Source organism: Saccostrea cucullata, unplaced genomic scaffold (genome assembly GCF_032062105.1).
Source record: "Saccostrea cucullata isolate Sc308-1 unplaced genomic scaffold, CSIRO_AGI_Scuc_v1 ctg42, whole genome shotgun sequence".
NCBI classification, from domain to species: Eukaryota; Metazoa; Mollusca; class Bivalvia; order Ostreida; family Ostreidae; genus Saccostrea; species Saccostrea cuccullata.
This window is the reverse complement of record NW_026932910.1, coordinates 146,409-163,674: the sequence shown is the minus strand read 5'-3', so window position 1 is coordinate 163,674 and position 17,266 is coordinate 146,409. Positions and strand designations below refer to the sequence as shown.

At 36.7% G+C, this 17,266-nt stretch overlaps 3 protein-coding genes and 3 non-coding genes across 8 annotated transcripts in view; 3 read left to right on the top strand and 3 right to left on the bottom strand.

Annotated features, from left to right (window-relative positions):
• LOC134236438 (ninein-like) overlaps nt 1-1,179 on the bottom strand; it is a 53,713-nt gene extending 52,534 nt beyond the window's left edge. The window contains exon 1 of the mRNA XM_062718613.1: nt 875-1,179. The gene's annotated coding sequence lies outside the window, so the exon portion shown is untranslated. The remainder of the gene's footprint in view (nt 1-874) is intronic.
• A 288-nt stretch (nt 1,180-1,467) lies between these two features.
• Nucleotides 1,468-1,541, bottom strand: Trnaf-aaa (transfer RNA phenylalanine (anticodon AAA)). Its single transcript has one exon. It is a non-coding gene; the product is annotated as a tRNA-Phe (tRNA).
• Nucleotides 1,542-9,001: 7,460 nt separating this feature from the next.
• LOC134236454 (uncharacterized) lies at nt 9,002-10,768 on the bottom strand. The gene is made up of 2 exons (XM_062718639.1): nt 10,217-10,768; nt 9,002-9,883 (listed from the first exon to the last, which is right to left on the bottom strand). Exons 1-2 carry the CDS (start codon nt 10,320-10,322, stop codon nt 9,642-9,644), a joined length of 348 nt encoding a protein of 115 aa, XP_062574623.1. The 5' UTR covers nt 10,323-10,768; the 3' UTR covers nt 9,002-9,641.
• A 1,744-nt stretch (nt 10,769-12,512) lies between these two features.
• Nucleotides 12,513-12,585, top strand: Trnas-gga (transfer RNA serine (anticodon GGA)). The gene has a single exon. It is a non-coding gene; the product is annotated as a tRNA-Ser (tRNA).
• Nucleotides 12,586-12,972: 387 nt separating this feature from the next.
• Nucleotides 12,973-13,046, top strand: Trnas-aga (transfer RNA serine (anticodon AGA)). Its single transcript has one exon. It is a non-coding gene; the product is annotated as a tRNA-Ser (tRNA).
• A 1,468-nt stretch (nt 13,047-14,514) lies between these two features.
• Nucleotides 14,515-16,915, top strand: LOC134236437 (uncharacterized). 3 transcript variants are annotated; one of them, XM_062718612.1, is made up of 4 exons: nt 14,609-15,444; nt 15,840-15,912; nt 16,192-16,272; nt 16,635-16,915. In XM_062718612.1, the coding sequence occupies exons 1-3, from the start codon at nt 14,673-14,675 to the stop codon at nt 16,193-16,195; spliced, it is 849 nt and encodes a 282-aa protein (XP_062574596.1). In that variant the 5' UTR covers nt 14,609-14,672; the 3' UTR covers nt 16,196-16,272; nt 16,635-16,915. The 3 variants fall into 3 exon arrangements, with proteins under 3 accessions (XP_062574595.1, XP_062574594.1, XP_062574596.1); XM_062718610.1 differs by having other exon boundaries at nt 14,608-15,444; nt 15,840-16,272; XM_062718611.1 differs by lacking the exons at nt 15,840-15,912; nt 16,192-16,272; nt 16,635-16,915 and adding an exon at nt 14,515-14,600 and having other exon boundaries at nt 14,708-15,833.
• Nucleotides 16,916-17,266: the final 351 nt, after the last annotated feature.

Below are 17,266 nucleotides of genomic sequence, written 5' to 3'. Positions count from 1 at the left end.
TTGCCCCATTATAATTTTCAATATTAAGGTGGATTTCATGCATTATAATACATGTAATAAGAAATATCTTCTCAACTACTGACATATTATGAAACCAAATAATCAATAATATCTAAATTAAAAAATGTCAATTCTTACCAAGAAATTAATTTGTCAGCATATTCCACTCCAACACAGAAATCTCCCAAGATTAAACACTACATATCTTTGGACACAATAACACAGCCAAAGAATTTGCCTGCACTGAATACACAAAATATCTATATCAGAGCCTTAATAAGCCACATAAATCTGATAATCTCCAATCTAGTCTTTGTCTAATATCAAAATTTTTTTTTAAAATATCCCACATTGCAATGTGTTTAAACTTGAAAGTCTAAAAGAGATCAATAAGTGAAAATCTTATGGTTAAGTACCACTTAACATATTGTTTTAAACCCCCTTCTACGACAATTAATTTTGAAAAAGAAATTGAATTTTTGCATTAATGACATTTTGGTGTAATTGGATACCATGGTCGTTGAATCAGAACTCTTCAAACAAAGAGATTTTTTGGGCTGATTGACCAACACATTACACGATGACTATACATCTAGCCGTTTCATTGTTTTATCCAATTAGCTTATCTGGCTAGATTACAGTACATCTCAATCGTGTGTGTAAAGTCAACATATAACACACAATGAAGACATTTAAATACCCTTGATCAAACTCTGCTGTGCACACTTTGTGTCCCATTTTTATTGACATTCTGTCATTGTCTACACTTTATCTTAACTTTTCTCCTAAAAACCTCTGCCATATATTTATATACCTATTCATTTTAAAGAGCAATATATGCATGTAAGGCAGGAAAAGAGAAATTCTTTTTTACGTTTTTTAGGGTCCTTGGATAACTATAAGTCTGTAGTTGATTGGATGAGCAGCGATGATGTAACAGAACTTGACAGTATGCTGATGATGATAGACTGTTTCTCCACCCATCGAAGATCCACCTATCACAGATCCACCCACTGTAAAACCTGGATCAGTTTTTAACAAACAGCCTCCACAAATGCCTCTTCTGTACATTGTGGTGGTCTTACTTCCCAAACAAGGTATCCTGTTTTATGAAAACATTCAAATAATCCCATGTGAGTAAATAAAAGACAATTCAGAGAAATCAAACAAAGACTGAGGGACTGGTGCATATCAGTTTCTTGATATGAAAAATATATTTCATAAAAAAATAAATACATGTAGGTCTATACATGAAAAACTAAAGTAATATTGAAAACTTATAGTTTTCAGTTTGAAATTTTTATGTAACCAAAATAAGCCTATGAGTGATGATCCATATTTTAATTCGTCTAACGTTATAGATTGTTTTCGATAGGTCAGAATTTAGCAAGAGTTATTTCCCATTGGTCGCCATATTGGAGGTCCAAATGCTCATATTCCTTCTGTAACAGGAAAGGAGAAAATGCATGGCTGGACCGGGAAGCGAACCCGGGACCCCTGTATCTTTAGTCAGGTGCTCTACCAACTGAGCTATCCAGGCCCATATCCACGGCCCTAACCATTACATTCCTCCCTCCTTAAATGGTCTTCGCCCTTGAAGACACAACCCAAGTTCTTATTGCCCCTGGCAGGACTTTCACCTGCAATTCCAGGGGTGGTCAACGGCACCAAATCTGTAACGGGAAAGGAGAAAATGCATGGCTGGACCGGGAATCGAACCCGGGACCCCTTTATCTCCAGTCAGGTGCTCTACCTACTGAGCTATCCAGGCCGATATCCACGGCCCTAACCATTACATTCCTCCCTCCTTAAATTGTCTTCGCCCTCGAAGACACAACCCAAGTTCTTATTGCCCCTGGCAGGACTTTCACCTGCAATTCCAGGGGTGGTCAACGGCACCAAATCTGTAACAGGAAAGGAGAAAATGTATGGCTTGACCGGGAATCGAACCCGGGACCCCTGTATCACTAGTCAGGTGCTCTACCAACTGAGCTATCCAGGCCGATATCCACGGCCCTAACCATTACATTCCTCCCTCCTTAAATGGTCTTCGCCCTTGAAGACACAACCCAAGTTCTTATTGCCCCTGGCAGGACTTTCACCTGCAATTCCAGGGGTGGTCAACGGCACCAAATCTGTAACGGGAAAGGAGAAAATGCATGGCTGGACCGGGAATCGAACCCAGGACCCCTTTATCTCCAGTCAGGTGCTCTACCTACTGAGCTATCCAGGCCGATATCCACGGCCCAAACCATTACATTTTCATTGTTCAACCAATTTTAAAATTTTATATTTACTATTTTGAATTAGGAATCATTATTTTTCTGAAGTATATAATTTATTGGAAGCCTCCATTCAGGTTACTCTGCTTTGTGCTCTTGTCATTGTACCCAATACATTATATAACATAGGTCTATATGTATCGAAAAAACAAAATTAGACACACAGGCACAGCCCCTGCTTTTTTTACCACATGGTAAAAATAAATAGGGCTTGCCCTCTACATATAAAACAGTGCCTGTATGTCCAATTTCTTTTTTCGGTAAACCCTACTTAATTTTACCAATAAAATAAGGTAAACAAGATGTGCTTGTGAAACACTATGCATCCGGCCGCAACAAAGTTTAAAAACATATTTTTAGCATATAGGTCACAGTCAAGGTGACAAGGTCATTGATCTTGGTGTCATTTGAAAGAACTTGATTAGTGAAGTATGCATACCAAATATGAAATCTCTATCTCTCATGGTTCAAAAGTTATGGTGAAGGTTCAAAAAAGATATCTTTAGCATACAGGACACAGTCAAGATCAAAAGGTCATTTACCTTGGTGTCATGTGAAAGGGCTTAATTAGTGGAGTATGCATGCTAAATATTAAGTCTCTATCTTTCTTCGTTCAAAAGTTATGGTGAAGCTTAAAGTTTGCCGACAAAAAGAAATCTATATTTAGAGTATAGGTCACAGTCAAGGTCACAAGGTCATTGACCATGGTGTCATTTAAAAGCGCTTTATCAGTAGTGTATGCACACCAAATATGAAGTCTCTATCTTTTATGGTTCAAAAGTTACGACGAAGGTTAAAGTTTGCAGAAAAAAACTAAACTATTTTTAGCATATAGGTCACAGTCAAGGTCACAAGGTCATTGACCTTGGTGTCATTTGAAAGAGCTTTATTAGTGGAGTATGCATACCAAACACAAAGTCTCTTTTATTCATGGTTCAAAAGTTATGGCGAAGATTAAAGTTTGCAGACAAACTGATAAACAGACAAACAGACAGACAGGACAAAAACAATATACGCCTTGGATCTTTCCGCCTCGGATCTTTCGATCCGGGCGCATAAAAATAAGTAGGGGTCCTTCTAAAACTGTACATATGATACGAAACAAGTGCCTGTACTGTAGCCGCATGTGGTCAAAAACCTACATGGACTTCGGTAAAAGTTCCCAATATACTGTAGGCCTACTGATAAAGCGAATTCTCAGTGTTAATGCACCTATTAAGTCTCTTTTCAAAAATGATTTCAAATAATTCATACTTGCTTTAATCATAAATTCATGATATGCTTTAAACTTCACTTCATCTGGTCCAGCAGGCTGCAAGACATTTTCGAAATCTCGATCCCGATCGAAACTGAGAATCAAATGCACATACCGAACCAATCTCTACCCAGAGTTGTCGTTCGCTTCGCTACAACATTATTATTAGAATTAGAATCAGATATCGCTTTTTCAACATATCATGTAGAGGATTATTTCTCGGCAGGATATTACAAACGTGGAAAACTTAAAATGCATTGCCGATAAATATCAACATGATTTAGTTTCAGAGGCGTAGTCACAAACTTAAAAGTGGGGGGGCTCAACTCCAGAAATTCTTTGACAAGCAAAAAAAAAAAAACAAAAAAAACAAAAAAAAAAAACTTAAAAGTTGGGGGGGGGGGGGGGGCTCAACTTCAGAAATTCTTTGACATGCAAAAAAAAAAAAAAAAAAAAACAAAAATTAAAAGTGGGGGGGGCTCAACTCCAGAAATTCTTTAACAAGCAAAAAAAAAAAAAAAAAAAGGAAAGTTCCCCAAACTCGAAAATCCTATTTCGTGGGGGGGGGGGGGGGGGGGGGGGGGGGGGTAGAGGCCAACTTTTTCAAAGGCAAGTTACTTTCAAATCCAATTATACAACGGTCAAAAAGTGGGGGGGGGTCCATTCAATGAATATTTCCTATAGTACAGGTAATGTTGGGGAAAATAGCTGTGATTTTGTTCTTCTTTTAAAAAGTGGGGGGGCACAGACATACTCTTGCCCCCCCACATCTGAAAGTGGGGGGGCTAGTGCCCCCGCTGCCCCCCCTGTGACTACGCCTATGAGTTTTTACAGACAAACAACTTGCAGCATTAAGACATATATAGACAAGTAAATGTGTTAATCTTCTTGTGGACAATTTTAAACAAATAAATCACGTCCCTCCGCTTCCGTACTACTTTTTAGACGTTGACAGAGGTATAAGTGGAACGATAACTCTGGGTAGAGATTGATACCGAACTAAAAGACCAAAAGTAAAAGACTGTAAGTTTTGATTTTAGAAGAGGGAGATTCAGGAAAATGTTTTCTTTTTTACTTGTGAATAAAATAAGAAATAAATAAATAAAATATACATGTTGACTGTAAAGGATCCGTATGGGGATAAAATGTTGGAGGTAATCGAGAGTTAGCGTTCATAGTTCTTTCTTCATACACTGATTGGCTACATGCGTACAATCATGTCAACATGCAGTTTTACTACTTGATGTCTTTATAGGACTAAAAATATTTTTAAACATTGTTTAAACATTAAACAAGGGGACAGAGGTAATGGATTTCAAAATCTTTACTTCCCTTGATCCATAGATGCCATATTTAAACATTGTTTGAAAGTGGTTCAATAGTTTCAGAGAAGAAACTAAAAACGTTAAAATTAAGTTGATTCTTTTTAAAGTTTTGCATTTGACCTCTTGACATTGACCTGTGAGTTTGACCTACTTTTAAAAAGGAGAATTAAGATCTTCTCAGATTTTAAAAAAAAAGTGTGTTTGTGAAACACTGATGCCCCCGTAGGGCAGCTGATGGCGAGGGCTGAAGCTTCTAAAATTCAAGTCAAACTCCAAGGTCCAGGTCAAAATTGTTGGTATCCAAAAGGTAGGTCTTTTCATAAGGAATACACCTCTGAAATATGAAGACACCCTAGTACTAACTGTTCAAAAGTTATGGTCAAGGTAATAGTTTTGTTTTTTTGTTTTTTTTGTAGTGTACAAAATTCTAAGGTTATAAAAGTCAAATATATTGAAAAGTCTTGTCACAGAGAATACACATGTGAACTCAGAAGTATGAAAGCCCTACTACCGACTATTCAAAAGTTATGGCCAAGGTTAGAGCTTGGTAATTTTTTGTAAAAGTGGGCCAAACTTCAAGGTCAAGGTCACGAGATCAAATTTGGTGGTACCAAAAGAAAGGTTTTGTCACAAGGAATACAACTGTAACATACGAAAGCCATAGACCTACCCACCCAAAACTTATCGGCAGGGTTAGAGTTTTTGCGGATAAACAGCTAGACAGACGGATCTTCGAATACGGGCGCATTTCAACAAGTTACATGTATATTTGTGAAACACTATATAAATGCTCTCGTACGGCAACTCAGTTTGAAGGTTATTATTTTTTTTTTTTTTGTCAAACTCCAAAGTCAAGAGATAAAAATAACAGGTAAAAGGGTTAAAATTAATTATGCCCAATGGAAGATCTTCTCATAGGGAATATACATATGAAACATAAAAACCCTAGCACGAACTGTTGAAAAGGAATGACTAAGGATAAAGTTTTTCATTAGGAGGTCTAGCTCCAGGGTCAAATGGTCAAAATCAATGGTGCTTTAGGAAATGTCTTGTCAAACGAAAAACACTTGTATGAAATGTGGAAGCCCTACTACCAACTGTTCAAAAGTTGTGGTTAAGAATAAAGTTTTTTTTAAAGTAGGTTAAACTCCAAGGTAAAAGTCAAAAGGTTAACATTTATTGTACCCAATGGAAGGACTTGGGACAAGAAATACACATGTAAAGTGTAAAATACCTAGCACTAATTATTCAAAAGTTATGGCCAAAGTTATTTTTTTAACAGTGGGTCAACCTTCAGAGTTAAAGTAAACAATATGTGTTTGTGAAACACTGATCGATGCCCCCGTTTGGCATCTTACAGAGAAGGTTAAACTTTCCCAAATGCAAATCAAATACATGTAATATGTTGGTACCCAAAGTAAGGTCTTCTCACAAGCAATACACTTATGAATTAAAAAAGACCTAGCATATTTTTCAAGGTTAAAGTTTTTTCAAAAGTAGGTCAAACTTCAAGGTCAATGTCAAGGGGTCAAAGTTGTTGGTATCTACAGGAAAGTCTTGTCACCAGGATTATATATTTAAAGAAAGCCCTATAGTCTTTACTGTTCAAAAGTAATGGCCAAGGTTAAAGATTTTTCAAAAGTAGGTCAAAATCCAAGGTCAAGGTCAAAAGGTCAAAATTGTTGGTACCCAACAGAAGATCTTGTCACATGGATCTCATATATGAAGTATGAAAGCCCTAGCACCAATTGTTGATATGATATAGCCAAGGTTAACAATGGTTAAAATTTTGCAAAACTGGGTCAGACTCCAAGGTCAAAAGGTCAAAATTGTTGGTATCCAAAAGGTAGGTCTTCTCACAAGGAATACACGTGTGATATATGAAAGCCATGACCTCAAACAATCAGAAGTTATGGGTAAGGTTAAAGTTTTTGCCGACAAACAGATAAAAAGACAAACAGACAGACGACCGCACAGGGAAAAACGATATACCCTCGGATCTTCGATAACGGGGGCATAAAAATATTTGTACCCACTGGATAGCCTTGGCACAAAGTATGTACATCTGAAATATTTGAGCCATTAATCAATCGTTTGAAAGTAATTGATTAATGTTATTTTGCAAAAAGGGCCAAAATGCAAGGTCAAGCGCTCAAATATGTACATGTAAGAATATACTCAGAAATGTTTCATCACAATTACGTCTGTGAATTTCGAAAGCCATAGCTCCAACCAATCAAAGGTTATGGGTAAACATTTTTGTTGACAACAGATAGACAGACAGACGGACAGAGCAACAACTGCCTTGAATCCTCAAGGGGGATAAAAATGATTACTGAGTAATTAATTGGTTTCCTAAGATAGAATGAGACCTTAAAAAGAAACACCACATAAACATGGATTTTAATCACTAAAGTTGGACAATTCAAATTTGTTCCTCTGGACTACTTACACACATTGTTCAAAGTAAAAAAAAATATAGTGATTCAGTATACTTCGTATTGTATAGTTTGGTTGCATTCTTTTGGTATTTGCATTAATGTCAAATTCTTAATAAAGATAGACAACTCAACTTAATGACTGCCAAGACTATGTATGTATACTTTTTGTGTCGCCTGCGGAGCAGAGTGTCACTAAGGGATCACTCTACCCGGCTTCTGTCTGTCTGTCTGTCCGTCTGTCTGTCACACCTTTTATCTCGGAACTGTAAGAGATAGACTCAATATTTTGCACATTTATTGCTTGGCATTATGACATTTGTAAATTGACATGATTATACCATCATGCTAGATTTTTTGGGGCATGAAAATACTGTATATATGTGCTGGTAGCATAGAAATAGCTGAACATTCTTAGATTAAATTACATCTTTAGAGAAGTTAAGAGCAGGTGACACATGCGTTCCTTGGAACACTCTTGTTAAATCTTTATATTTATTAGTGCCTAAATTTGAATATTTATATTTCCCAATCAGAGAAAATCAACCCCCAAACTCAACACCCCTCTATATAATATAGATGCTCCGTCAACTGACCTGTTTATCTGGCACTGATTTCTTACCCTAGCTGTTGCATTTGATTTTGGATCGTAAATGAAAGCGGTAGAATCAGTCGCTGGTGGCCATGGTGGCAGATTTCTCATTTGGTAGAGCACCTGTTTAGATTTTATGCATGGACTCTGGTCCATTTTGTTGCGTTTTCTCCCTTTCAGTTTCTGTAACCAGAAACAATTCATTCATATTCATTAAAAAAAAAGCTCGGCCTTCCATATCTCGAAGGAGAATCAACATTAACTTAAGGACAGATGATACAAACAAAAAAGAGCCTACGATTGGTACTAGTAGTATATATTTTAGGACAAATTTTTAGTTGTTTTGATTCTAAAATATATTAAAAAATTGTTAACATTTTATGATGTTCAAAATTCCACTTTTTTGCAGCCATCCTTAAATCTAAACAAATGTTTGTCACCTAAAGTCCAATCACTTTGAAACTTTGAATAAAGAATTAAAATCTATGCACTTAATTAAAGTTATTCATTTTCTTAATAAACATGGCATTAGTTGTTATTTTCAAGATATTTTGATAAAAGTTCGTTTGAATCGTCTGTCCTTACTATATAATTTCTCTCCCCCCCCCCTCTCTCTCTCTCCGAGGAAAAAAATTATTTGACCATTTTTCGGTGGATTGACAGATTGTGAAAGTTGGGTAGTTATACACAGATCATGCCATATTAGACGTTATACGTGCATATCAAGGTCTGAGGACACGTTCCACAATTAGACCCAAATGCCTTAGTAGTATCTACCATAGATTACCAAAATAATTTTTATCGCACTGTGTATTACCTTGTGATTTATAATTTTAGTTTAAAAATGTCTCTAAAATATAAGCATACATATGATAGCTTTCCAACAGGACTATAAATAGGGCATACAATCCACAAAATTCTTTCAAAATGCCAAGCAATGCACGTGATTTTTTTTTTCTAGGGAAACTTTTTAAAGGAGACAAACACAGACGCAAACACAATTTCTTGGGAAAATTATACATGGATAACCGAGGAAGCTCCGAGCTTAACACTAGCTCGAGTTATCTGTAGCAAAAAGAAATTAAAGAAGCTAATAATTATAAGGGGGATTGAGAGATGAATGCTTTATTCACAGAATGATTACATGAGGTTCACACCTAGAAGGCTTCCTCACATACAGAGTATATCACAGATTCAGCATAAATACTGTAATTAATGGTTTCTCCAAACTAATCTGAACACCATACGTTTTGGAGCCGGAGGTAATCAGGATAAATGACTCCTTGACCAATTGATTAAAGTGACATTTTTTTATAAGCCACTTCAGCAAAGCAATGTCGCTCTTACATGGCGACTGCTGGAGATTTACTAGAGCTACTTTTGAGGCCCTAGAAATCGATTTGCTTATGGAAAAAAATGGCAACATTGGTAATTGAAAGAAAGTTATACTGAATATCCCATGGTGCCTTTCAGCTACAAAGGTCAACTTCAAGTATAAAACGGTTTGTTTTTGACATTTCTGTCACAAACGTTACCAGTCACAGAGATTAAACAAATACAGTTTTGTATCAATAATTGTGTGAATTCATTATTTATAGGTCCATATATAGCACCAAGAATCCCTTCTCTTAACGCAAAGTCTTCATCTTCCGATCACGCCAACGTCATAATTTAAATCAATTAAATGCAAAAGCCATTGAACAGATTCAAATATCTCCTAACAACCATGAATCTCCTCTGTAATATTGATCAAACAATTTTGTTTTTCTCGTCGTTTGTAAACACCTCATTTTGTTCTGAGACTGTACAAGTTTTAGAATCCATGTTGCATGTAGGAACAATTATTTGGTACACTTCATAATATGACGTCAGATCCTCGTTAGAACTGACCACACTAGATATGATACTGCGGTTGCTGTCGATTCGATGTTTTCCATTGTAATTTTCCCCAGCTCGGAGGTGCCTTTTGCGAACTCGAGTATCTGATGCAACTAAAATCAGAATACAAATAGCTTTAAAAATACATGTAGCTGTACGAAGTCATTTAAAATTTATTGGGGAAAGATGCATGATGCGATGGATTGATAACGAATTATAATTGATACATCTTGCATTGAAATCATGTCATTTTGTATACAGGTATTACAATCAAAATTTCCCATTAATTATCTGGATTAGTACATTTGTCTCAATAATATTATTAGTAAAAAGTGCACGAGTATATAGCCTTTGATATATATTTAATTCAATTCTGTATGGTTTGCCATACGAAATGAAAATTATAATTTATATCATCCTTGATCATTATCAAACATCGATCTTACCTTTAGTGTTTTTCTTGTGAACACAAAGAACGATGAGACCAACGAACATCACAATGACGATGTTGATTCCTATAACCGACGACGTCGTAGAAATCTTCAGCTCCATTGTCTGTCATCGTTCAAGAACCCACTGTCAACTGGTTCTACGCTATGACATTCAGGAGTGTAGCATTCCAAATTTGATCGAATTGAACCGTGAAATAAACAAACTGATCTGGAAAAAATGTTGCTTACAAACAACTGGATATTCCGACGTATAGACCAATCATCACAAAACAAAAACATTCAGAGTAGGAATAAAAAGATAAGGATTTAAAGTGTTGGTCCAATAAAGAATTCCTTTTGATCAGAGACAAAGAGTACAAAGGGAGGCCAGAGCATGGGGGTATCACATTTAAATCGCCGGCGTTTGTCTTTTGTTTCAGGATTATGCAACTGGCTGTTTGTGGAAGCAAACAAGCTTTTGATGCTCATACCTGAGAAATAAACAGAACCGAAGAGACATTATGTGTCTCGATTTATTTCCCAGGACATTCATTTCACAGTGTTGGTCATTCCTGCTCTGACTGAGGAATAAAAGAGCTGACAGACAATGTATTTCTGTTATTCCAAGACTCGTTGATATATGCATGTCAAGGCCAATAAAACGAGAGAATATGTCACATTATTCTCAGTATGCGTAGATCCATTCAGTTAATTCTTTACCGTTTTAGGGCAATGCACGTTTGGACGTTGGAACTACAATATGTTATAATTGAAAATCCGATTTCCATCGTTACCTGCCCATTCATCATGCAACGCCTCGTATGAAACTGCCAAATCTCCAATATTGTATCATTTTTTATTTGTTACATGTATGAGATTTCACACTATTCCTTTTACAATACACGAAGTAATACTGATTAGATGCCATTTTACGGAAAAGTAACGATTGAGATAAATATTATGTTGATTTACCTTGAATTAATTCATGTTGTGTGATTAATCACAATTTGCACCCAGGATTGTTGATTCATGTGTATTTCAACATTTGCATGGGATTTCTCACTTTTACTTCATGTAGAAATATACTTTTGAAATCTCTCTCTCTCTCTCTCTCTCTCTCTCTCTCTCTCTCTCTGTTAGTTTATTGCTTGTCGAAATTTTTCTAAATAATGTTTACAGGAAGATCCAATTTTCAAAAACTTACCTGAAAAAGCTTATCAAGCAAAAAAAAGGGGGCGGGGGATAATTGCTCAAACTCGAAAATCCTTTTTCGATGGGGAGGGGGGATGGGTTCTAACTTATTTTAAGTAACTTTTGTTTTTACTCAAACACTGCATTCTTATTTTACCCTTATTTGACAATACTGCAACCAAAAGTGCATGGAGGGGGGTGGGGGTGGGTGGCTCAACTGGACTTTCAATGAACCTTTCTTAAAGAAAAAAATGGTATCTGGAAAAAAAGTGATGGGCAGCCCTGGTGCTTCTAGTCTGAATTGTAGGCCTATTCTTTAAAAAAAAAATATTGTATATAGGCCTATATATTACTTTGTATAATTTTACATTTATATTGTATATATATATATATATATATATATATATATATATATATATATATAAAGCACAATTTACAACAACTCTTAAACTAACATAACTGCCCTAAGTAAAGAAATATTAATATAGAAAGCACAAAGAAATTCACTTTTACATGGATACCCACTTCCGCCCCAGCCCGGGTTGAACTGACGACCTTCGGAATCTGTCTCCTAGCAGTGCAGGAACAGCGCGCTAGACCGCTCGGCTATCTAGGCAAGTCAAAAAAACTTGCTTTCGATGCCGATGGAATTATCGCGGCGCTGCCCTACACTACACGGTCATTGAGAATAGAAGTGAGATACAGTTATTCGGACATTAGTTTTAACAGAGGATTGTTACCAATACATGTTGTAATGAAATTAATTATTATTTATAAAGCACAATTTACAACAACTCTTAAACTAATGTAACGGGAGAGGAGAAAATGCAGCGGACCAGACAGTATTATAATTACAAAAGGGATTCGAACCCGGGCCTGGTCCGCTGCATTTTCTCTCTCCCGTTACATTTGGTGCCGTGCCATGCCCTGGAATTGACAGGTGAAATACCTGCCATATATGATATATATATATATATATATATATATATATATATATATATATATATATATATATATATATATATATATATATATATTTAAGCCTAGGTTGGGGTCTTTGGAGGGCCAAAGACCTTTAAGGAGGGAGGAATGTGGCGGTCAGCCGGGTTCGATCGCCGGTGGCCAGATAGCTCAGTTGGTAGAGCACCTGACCGGAGTTTCAGGGGGCCCGGGTTCGAATCCCGGTCTGGTCCGCTGCATTTTCTCCTCTCCCGTTACAGATTTGGTGCCGTTGATCACCCCTGGACTTGCAGGTGAAAGTCCTGCCAGGGGCAATAAGAACTTGGGTTGTGTCTTCGAGGGCGAAGACCATTTAAGGAGGGAGGAATGTAATGGTTCGGGTCGTGGATATCGGCCTGGATAGCTCAATCGGTAGAGCACCTGACTAGAGATACAGGGGTCCCGGGTTCGATTCCCGGTCCAGCCATACATTTTCTCCTTTCCTGTTACAGATTTGGTGCCGTGCCATGCCCTGGAATTGACAGGTGAAAGACCTGCCAGGGATGAGCCTGGGTTGGGGTCTTTGGAGGGCCAAAGACCTTTAAGGAGGGAGGAATGTAATGGTTAGGGCCGTGGATATCGGCCTGGATAGCTCAGTTGGTAGAGCACCTGACTAGAGATGCAGGGGTCCCGGGTTCGATTCCCGGTCCAGCCATGCATTTTCTCCTTTCCTGTTACAGATTTGGTGCCGTTGACCACCCCTGGACTTGCAGGTGAAAGTCCTGCCAGGGGCAATAAGAACTTGGGTTGTGTCTTCGAGGGCGAAGACCATTTAAGGAGGGAGGAATGTAATGGTTCGGGCCGTGGATATCGGCCTGGATAGCTCAATCGGTAGAGCACCTGACTAGTGATACAGGGGTCCCGGGTTCGATTCCCGGTCCAGCCATGCATTTTCTCCTTTCCTGTTACACTAACATAACTGCCCTATGTTAGTTTTATGTTCATTTCATTACAACATGTATTGGTAACAATCCTCTGTTAAAACTAATGTCCAAATAACTGTATCTCACTTCTATTCTCAATGACCGTGTAGTGTAGGGCAGCGCCGCGAGAATTCCATCGGCATCGAAAGCAAATTTTTTTGACTTGCCTAGATAGCCGAGCGGTCTAGCGCGCTGTTCCTGCACTGCTAGGAGACAGATTCCGAAGGTCGTCAGTTCAACCCCGGGCTGGGGCGGAAGTGGGTATCCATGTAAAAGTGAATTTCTTTGTGCTTTCTATATTAATATTTCTTTACTTAGGGCAGTTATGTTAGTTTAAGAGTTGTTGTAAATTGTGCTTTATAAATAATAATTAATTTCATTACAACATGTATTAGTAACAATCCTCTGTTAAAACTAATGTCCAAATAACTGTATCTCACTTCTATTCTCAATGACCGTGTAGTGTAGGGCAGCGCCGCGAGAATTCCATCGGCATCGAAAGCAAGTTTTTTGACTTGCCTAGATAGCCGAGCGGTCTAGCGCGCTGTTCCTGCACTGCTAGGAGACAGATTCCGAAGGTCGTCAGTTCAACCCCGGGCTGGGGCGGAAGTGGGTATCCATGTAAAAGTGAATTTCTTTGTGCTTTCTATATTAATATTTCTTTACTTAGGGCAGTTATGTTAGTTTAAGAGTTGTTGTAAATTGTGCTTTATAAATAATAATTAATTTCATTACAACATGTATTGGTAACAATCCTCTGTTAAAACTAATGTCCAAATAACTGTATCTCACTTCTATTCTCAATGACCGTGTAGTGTAGGGCAGCGCCCTGTGGAGAAGGAAATTTAATTCCATCGGCATCGAAAGCAAGTTTTTTTGACTTGCCTAGATAGCCGAGCGGTCTAGCGCGCTGTTCCTGCACTGCTAGGAGACAGGTTCCGAAGGTCGTCAGTTCAACCCCGGGCTGGGGCGGAAGTGGGTATCCATGTAAAAGTAATTTCTTATATATATATATATATATATATATATATATATATATATATATATATATATATATTTTTTTTTGCATTGTATGAGTTTTATATTTTGAGAAAAATCAAATCTGTTTCAGCGAATTTACCCCCCCCCCCCCTTTCCAACCTCTTTCAGTTCTGAAATTTCTGGATCCTCCACTGTAATTATGGTGCCTTCCGCCAATGATATTTTCACGCATGCGTACAGGAAATAGATTAAAACGCACATTCAACGAACAAAGAAGTGGCTGGGATGCCGCATAAATTCTGAAGGTGAGAAACTAGTACGAGAAATCAGCAAATCACAACCGATTTCTCTTAAATCAAATCATTTTTAAAAACAAGATGTTGTCAAACAGCCCCATTTCGTATTTTGACAGTAACACAGAAGCAATCGATGTGGAGGAAGATACCAGCCCTAGCTTTTCGGCGGGATCGCCTTGTGAAATGAGCGAATTAGACTTGTTTGATGGTCTTATAACACTTCCTGAACAAAATCATTCAGAGAACAATAACTATTCTATGGCAGTTCCTCTAAAAACTGCCCAAGATACCGGGTTATTGGGGTACATATCTGACAAAAATATGGAAATCGTTTCAGTCGGTCAAGACCGATTTCAGAAAGGAACCCAGTCATGCAAAGAGTATGCACCGTGTATGTCAAGAAATGCTGTAATCGCAAGAGAAAATCGCCAAAAGAAGAAAGAGTATGTGAAAAATTTGGAAAATTCTGTTAATAAATTAGAAACAGAAAATTCAGAATTAAAAAATGAGTGTAAATCTCTGAAAAAGAGTGTTGGTGATTTGACCTCAGAGGTTGAATACTTAAAAGGTGTGCTGGCTAATCAATCTACACTGGCCACCATTCTTAACAAGCTGTCAGATATTCCTGGTCTAGCATTTTCAACATCTTTCAAGTCCCCAACAGAAAAAAATAACAATAGTATGCAGCCCCCAACTACACAGTCAAAACGCAAAAGGTGCTTAGAAAACCAGGAAAACGTTTCAAAAGTTAACAATTCAGAAATAAAGAAACGAAAAGTAACAAGGTCATCCTTTAAACTGGTAGAACCAGCGGAAGAAAAAGAAATGGATACGAAGAAAGATGGCAAAAAAGGTATGCATGACACCAGAAATTCGTGTGGAGAAAGTCTGGATTCGTCAACAGACTCAAGAGGCATCTGTCTTCATGTTTCAGGATCTTCGGTTTCGGTGGAATTGTGTGATTTGTGTTCTAATAAATCTAGAAAGGTGCAAGAAAATGATCATTCCTATGGCAGGAATGGTGATGATTAATTCACAAAATGAAGATGGCTTGAGCCATAGTTGTATGAAATATTTTGTGCATGATCATGTTTCTTAGCTGTTGTAAAAATATATGAACTTCATGAAATATGAAGAAATTTTTTTCTTTAAAACTGTAATTATTTGTGTGCTTGAGAACAACAAATCAATTTTTTTGTCAATCCTTCAAAGAAAAATTTTTCTAAACAAATTTATTTACACTTCCAGCTTTCCATCCAGGAAAAAGATTTCGGAAAACGTTTGAATCCTATAAACGGTGGAGTATAGAAAAAAATCTAATGTATGTGTCTTATTGTCATATTTTTTCTTGTTTTACAGGTTTTTACAATCAAGCTTTGAAATCTTGATTGATCATTCATAATATATATAACTCCTGGGTTGCATCAATCTTTTTTTTTTTATATCGTTTATTTTAAAAAAAAATTTTTTTGATAAACTGATCACAAGGGGAGGGTCCTCTAATAAAAAAAAAACATTATTACGAGTTATGAATTTCAGTAAATCTAAACCTTGACTTAAGACATGCATATCTAATGTATGAATTCATTTTCTCTTTCAGTTGATGTCTCATCTTAAGCTACTGTAGGCTTGAGAAGCGAATTTTATGTGAGAAGCGATACCATTTGTTGTCATGAATATGGTAAGGTTCATATTGCTGAATGTATTTGAATTTCTTCACCCTTAAAAATATTAATTTTTTTATCCAAAAAAACCCTAAATTTTTTAGAGACTTTAACACTAAATTTATTTAGATATTTTTATAAAGAATGAAATTTTGGGGGTCTCAAAAATCTCATATTTTGGCAAGCACACATTTGTTGTTCTCGGGCAGATGTACATATGTTTGTGTATGTAAATTATGCATTGTAAATACCATTCTCTACATAGACTCATTAGACTGGAAGTGAATTTCCTAACATTTATATAAACTTTTAGTGATATTTTCACAATATATGTTTTGTTGAACATTGTATTAGATGGATAGTTATTTTCAATTTTAAGTGACATCAGAGATGGAAGTTGACTGATAAAAACAGATGGAGAGGATGTCCGCTGTAGATATTTATATGTAAAAAAAGCCTTCGGCAGAGAGGCCCATTGAAATAATTGCTTAATGCTTGTGAATAGTGCTGAGGACAAGGGAAATGCATGATGCTAGGTGAGCCAGTTTCAGGTATAAGAAAATAAGGTTAAAATTATACATTGGACTTTCATTATCATATGTAAATGTACATGTATTGTGTTTATAAATATGATGTGTCCATTAAACAATTTGAACATTGTCTGCATTGTGTTTATTTCCATGATATTAAACAAAGAAAAGCTGGAGACCAACACCTTGAGGTCAAAATTGCGGAAGATTCTCACGTGTGGATACCGAAAGGTATTCAATAGGGTCTGTAACTAAAGTTGTAAATTTAAAAATATATAACAGATCACCAACACTTCGTGAGAATGCAGCAGTAAATTAATTTTGTTCAAACAAAATAAATTTACTGCTGCATTCTCATGAAGTGTTGGTGATCTGTTTTATATCTTTGAGTTGAAATGATATTATTAAACATGATTGAATTTTGTCTAGAGAATGCAAGGATTTGTCAATCCATGGAATAGAGGTGATATATGATATAGGG

Coding starts and splice junctions, on each gene's coding strand:
- LOC134236454 (XM_062718639.1), bottom strand. CDS start 10,322: ATGGAGCTGAAGATTTCTACGACGTCGTCGGTTATAGGAATCAACATC. Junction 9,884..10,216: donor TCACAAGAAAAACACTAAAG/GTAAGATCGATG, acceptor TTCTGATTTTAG/TTGCATCAGATACTCGAGTT.
- LOC134236437 (XM_062718610.1), top strand. CDS start 14,673: ATGTTGTCAAACAGCCCCATTTCGTATTTTGACAGTAACACAGAAGCA. Junction 15,445..15,839: donor GAAGAAAGATGGCAAAAAAG/GTATGCATGACA, acceptor TTACACTTCCAG/CTTTCCATCCAGGAAAAAGA.